This window comes from Amphimedon queenslandica, unplaced genomic scaffold, assembly GCF_000090795.2.
Source record: "Amphimedon queenslandica unplaced genomic scaffold, v1.1 AMPQUscaffold_12470, whole genome shotgun sequence".
NCBI classification, from domain to species: Eukaryota; Metazoa; Porifera; class Demospongiae; order Haplosclerida; family Niphatidae; genus Amphimedon; species Amphimedon queenslandica.
In genome coordinates this window covers 11,735-14,163 of record NW_003547293.1, presented here as the reverse complement: position 1 = coordinate 14,163, position 2,429 = coordinate 11,735, and the positions used below count along the sequence as shown (strand labels likewise).

General features: G+C 35.7%; 2 protein-coding genes and 1 long non-coding RNA gene across 3 annotated transcripts in view; 1 reads left to right on the top strand and 2 right to left on the bottom strand.

The window, feature by feature from the left end:
• Positions 1 to 175, top strand: part of LOC100640341 (uncharacterized) — a 6,989-nt gene extending 6,814 nt beyond the window's left edge. Inside the window, exon 9 of the transcript XR_002187754.1 lies at positions 88 to 175. The gene's annotated coding sequence lies outside the window, so the exon portion shown is untranslated. The remainder of the gene's footprint in view (positions 1 to 87) is intronic.
• LOC109587717 (uncharacterized) lies at positions 108 to 775 on the bottom strand. The gene is made up of 2 exons (XR_002187756.1): positions 739 to 775; positions 108 to 690 (listed from the first exon to the last, which is right to left on the bottom strand). It is a non-coding gene; the product is annotated as an uncharacterized LOC109587717 (long non-coding RNA).
• A 71-nt stretch (positions 776 to 846) lies between these two features.
• LOC109587713 (uncharacterized) overlaps positions 847 to 2,429 on the bottom strand; it is a 5,086-nt gene continuing 3,503 nt past the window's right edge. Inside the window, exons 10-16 of the mRNA XM_020003937.1 lie at positions 2,272 to 2,427; positions 2,190 to 2,225; positions 1,806 to 1,961; positions 1,472 to 1,558; positions 1,302 to 1,408; positions 1,101 to 1,253; positions 847 to 1,056 (exon numbers count right to left, since the gene is read on the bottom strand). Coding sequence (XP_019859496.1) covers positions 847 to 1,056; positions 1,101 to 1,253; positions 1,302 to 1,408; positions 1,472 to 1,558; positions 1,806 to 1,961; positions 2,190 to 2,225; positions 2,272 to 2,427 — 905 coding nt within the window. The remainder of the gene's footprint in view (positions 1,057 to 1,100; positions 1,254 to 1,301; positions 1,409 to 1,471; positions 1,559 to 1,805; positions 1,962 to 2,189; positions 2,226 to 2,271; positions 2,428 to 2,429) is intronic.

Here is a 2,429-nt window from a genome sequence, read left to right as displayed (position 1 = left end):
CATGTAGCAACACATAATATGTATGATTTATTGCTGTATTTCATTTTAATGTTTTTATGTTGCCTTTTTTGTTGTTTTGTATATTAGGAATGATAGACAGAAATATGTAAATTCAGAGAAGAAGACAGTTTCAATGAAAAATGAAAGAGTTGGAGTGAAAGGAAAGAACAATATAGACCAGAAGAGTGGAACATTACGTAGCTAGATTTAAACATGCAGTGTGATAATTTTTATAAAATTTAATAGCACAAAAATCAGCATTAAAACAAAGTCAATAGAAAATATAGACTTCTAAAAATACAACTGACAATAAAATTTATAACTCAATATTAATATTAAAATGAAATCCTAGCTCATTTCTAATAGCTTCAATCCAGTCCTTATGTAAAGCTTCAGCTGCATGAGCACAACTGCCACTTGCTTTTATTAGTGCATCTAAGAACTTTTGACAGTATGCCTCCACTTCACATAACGTTCTTTTAAAATTAAGACCAGTCTTAAATTCACCAAGGCACTCTTTCATTGAAGGTTCTTTGCTAACTTCATGGCCAATAAGCTTAGCTGTGTATAACTGATTAACAAGACCAGTAAAAGCATTTTGAAGTAAAGAATTGAAATCAGCATAATGAGATAAAAGAACTTTGTTGATCACTTTCTTCACTTTATTGACATCAACAATAGCTGATGAACCTAACAGAGGTCAAAGGTCAGTATTATACACACAGTATTATCACTTACTAGCTCCTCCAGTGGATGATACTGATGTTGATTCATGTACTACATTAGAGGAGGAGGAGGCGGTAGTAGGATCTGATTAATATTAAATAAATTAATGATTGAAATGATTTATCTATTACTTGCTAAAGGAGGAACTGGAGCAGTGAAATTTCTTCGTGCTCTATGAATGTTTAATGAAACTGGATGAGCCACACCTTCCAGTGGTATGAAGTAATTAAGAAAAGGGACAGCATCAGGTGATCCATAAACTGATATGAGACAACATGAAGGATGAGAATGCTCTTTATCACCAAATTTATCAATGGCCTCTTGATATAACTATAACACAATATGACTTAGGGTTATAAACAATAATTTTTTACTCTTGTAGGTTTAGTGTGAGGTCTAAGTATCCATCCAGTGAATTGTTCATCCTGTTGTGCAGTCAAGTTTAATTCAATATAATTATAAGGAAATTTGAAACAAAATGAAATATCTGGTCCAGTCCTAGCTTGAGAGTGTTTCTGCTCAATAAACTATCAAGTAATAATAAACACATTGTATGCTTAGGAATACATTCTTACATGAATGAGTGCTTCCAAATTCTTAGCTGCAGTGAATGTCACCAAATCCTCTACACCATCTTCTTCATAATAAACCAGACCAGCATATGTCACAGCCTTCTTTATACCTGTGGATTGTACTTCTAATAAATAAATAAACATAATAATAGTAAACATGTACATGTACTTACTGTTAACATGATCAGTGTTTGGTGTAGTAGTAGTACCAGCAACAGACACTGTATTGGTTGGGAGGTTAGTCTCTTTAGTAGTAGATTCTATTCAGTAGTGGAATACATTACATTATCATCAATAGACTCACTAACTAACCTTTACATGCTCCACTAGCCACTGGTGGAGTACTGCTGGTATCATCATCACTATCACTACCCTCTCCTCCCTCTTTGTCTCCCTCCTCCTCCTCCTCATTCTCCTCTTGCTGCAATTGCTGTTCCTCAGCTCCTTCCTCTGTGTCTCCATTAGTTGAGTCTTCCCCCAGTATACAAACCAAACAGAACTTATTACGTTGAATGGATCCATACCCACTATTAGAGCTAAACTCTCCTTCCTGAACTATTGAGAACTGGTAAGGAAGACTGGGTGTGTCAACTGGAGCTATAGCAAACTTTAAGTATTGTGCAAGATCTGGTCGTCCTGTTAAATCAACGCAGTGCTGTATCCCTAACTTGAGTTGTTTGAGGAGAGGCTTTGAGAGTGATACTGCATACACAGCACTCACTAGGACAGTATTAGGAGGAAACTCGAACTGTCCTCCTACAAGAGCAACCACTGCTGCTTCTATTGTCTCAGAGGACAATAGGCTTCCTTCTTGTACTCCAATCCTTAGACCATATTTCTCCCAATTCATCAGTTGAGGTTTGTCTCCTTGAATTAAGAACAGCTTCTTCTCTGCTACCTGGACATCACTCAGACATTCCAAATTATCTATCAATTGTATACAATATACACTCAGTCAGTATAATACTCTTACCCATTGAAGGGATCATGTAATCAAATTGCACTTCTTTGGTACTAGTCTCTTTGATGAATCGTTCCTCTAAGGATGTGACTCTCTCCTGTAGTTGCTCTTTCTCCTTCATTAGTTTGGCAGTATACAATTCATTATCAGCAACTTTAGTTTTAAGATCT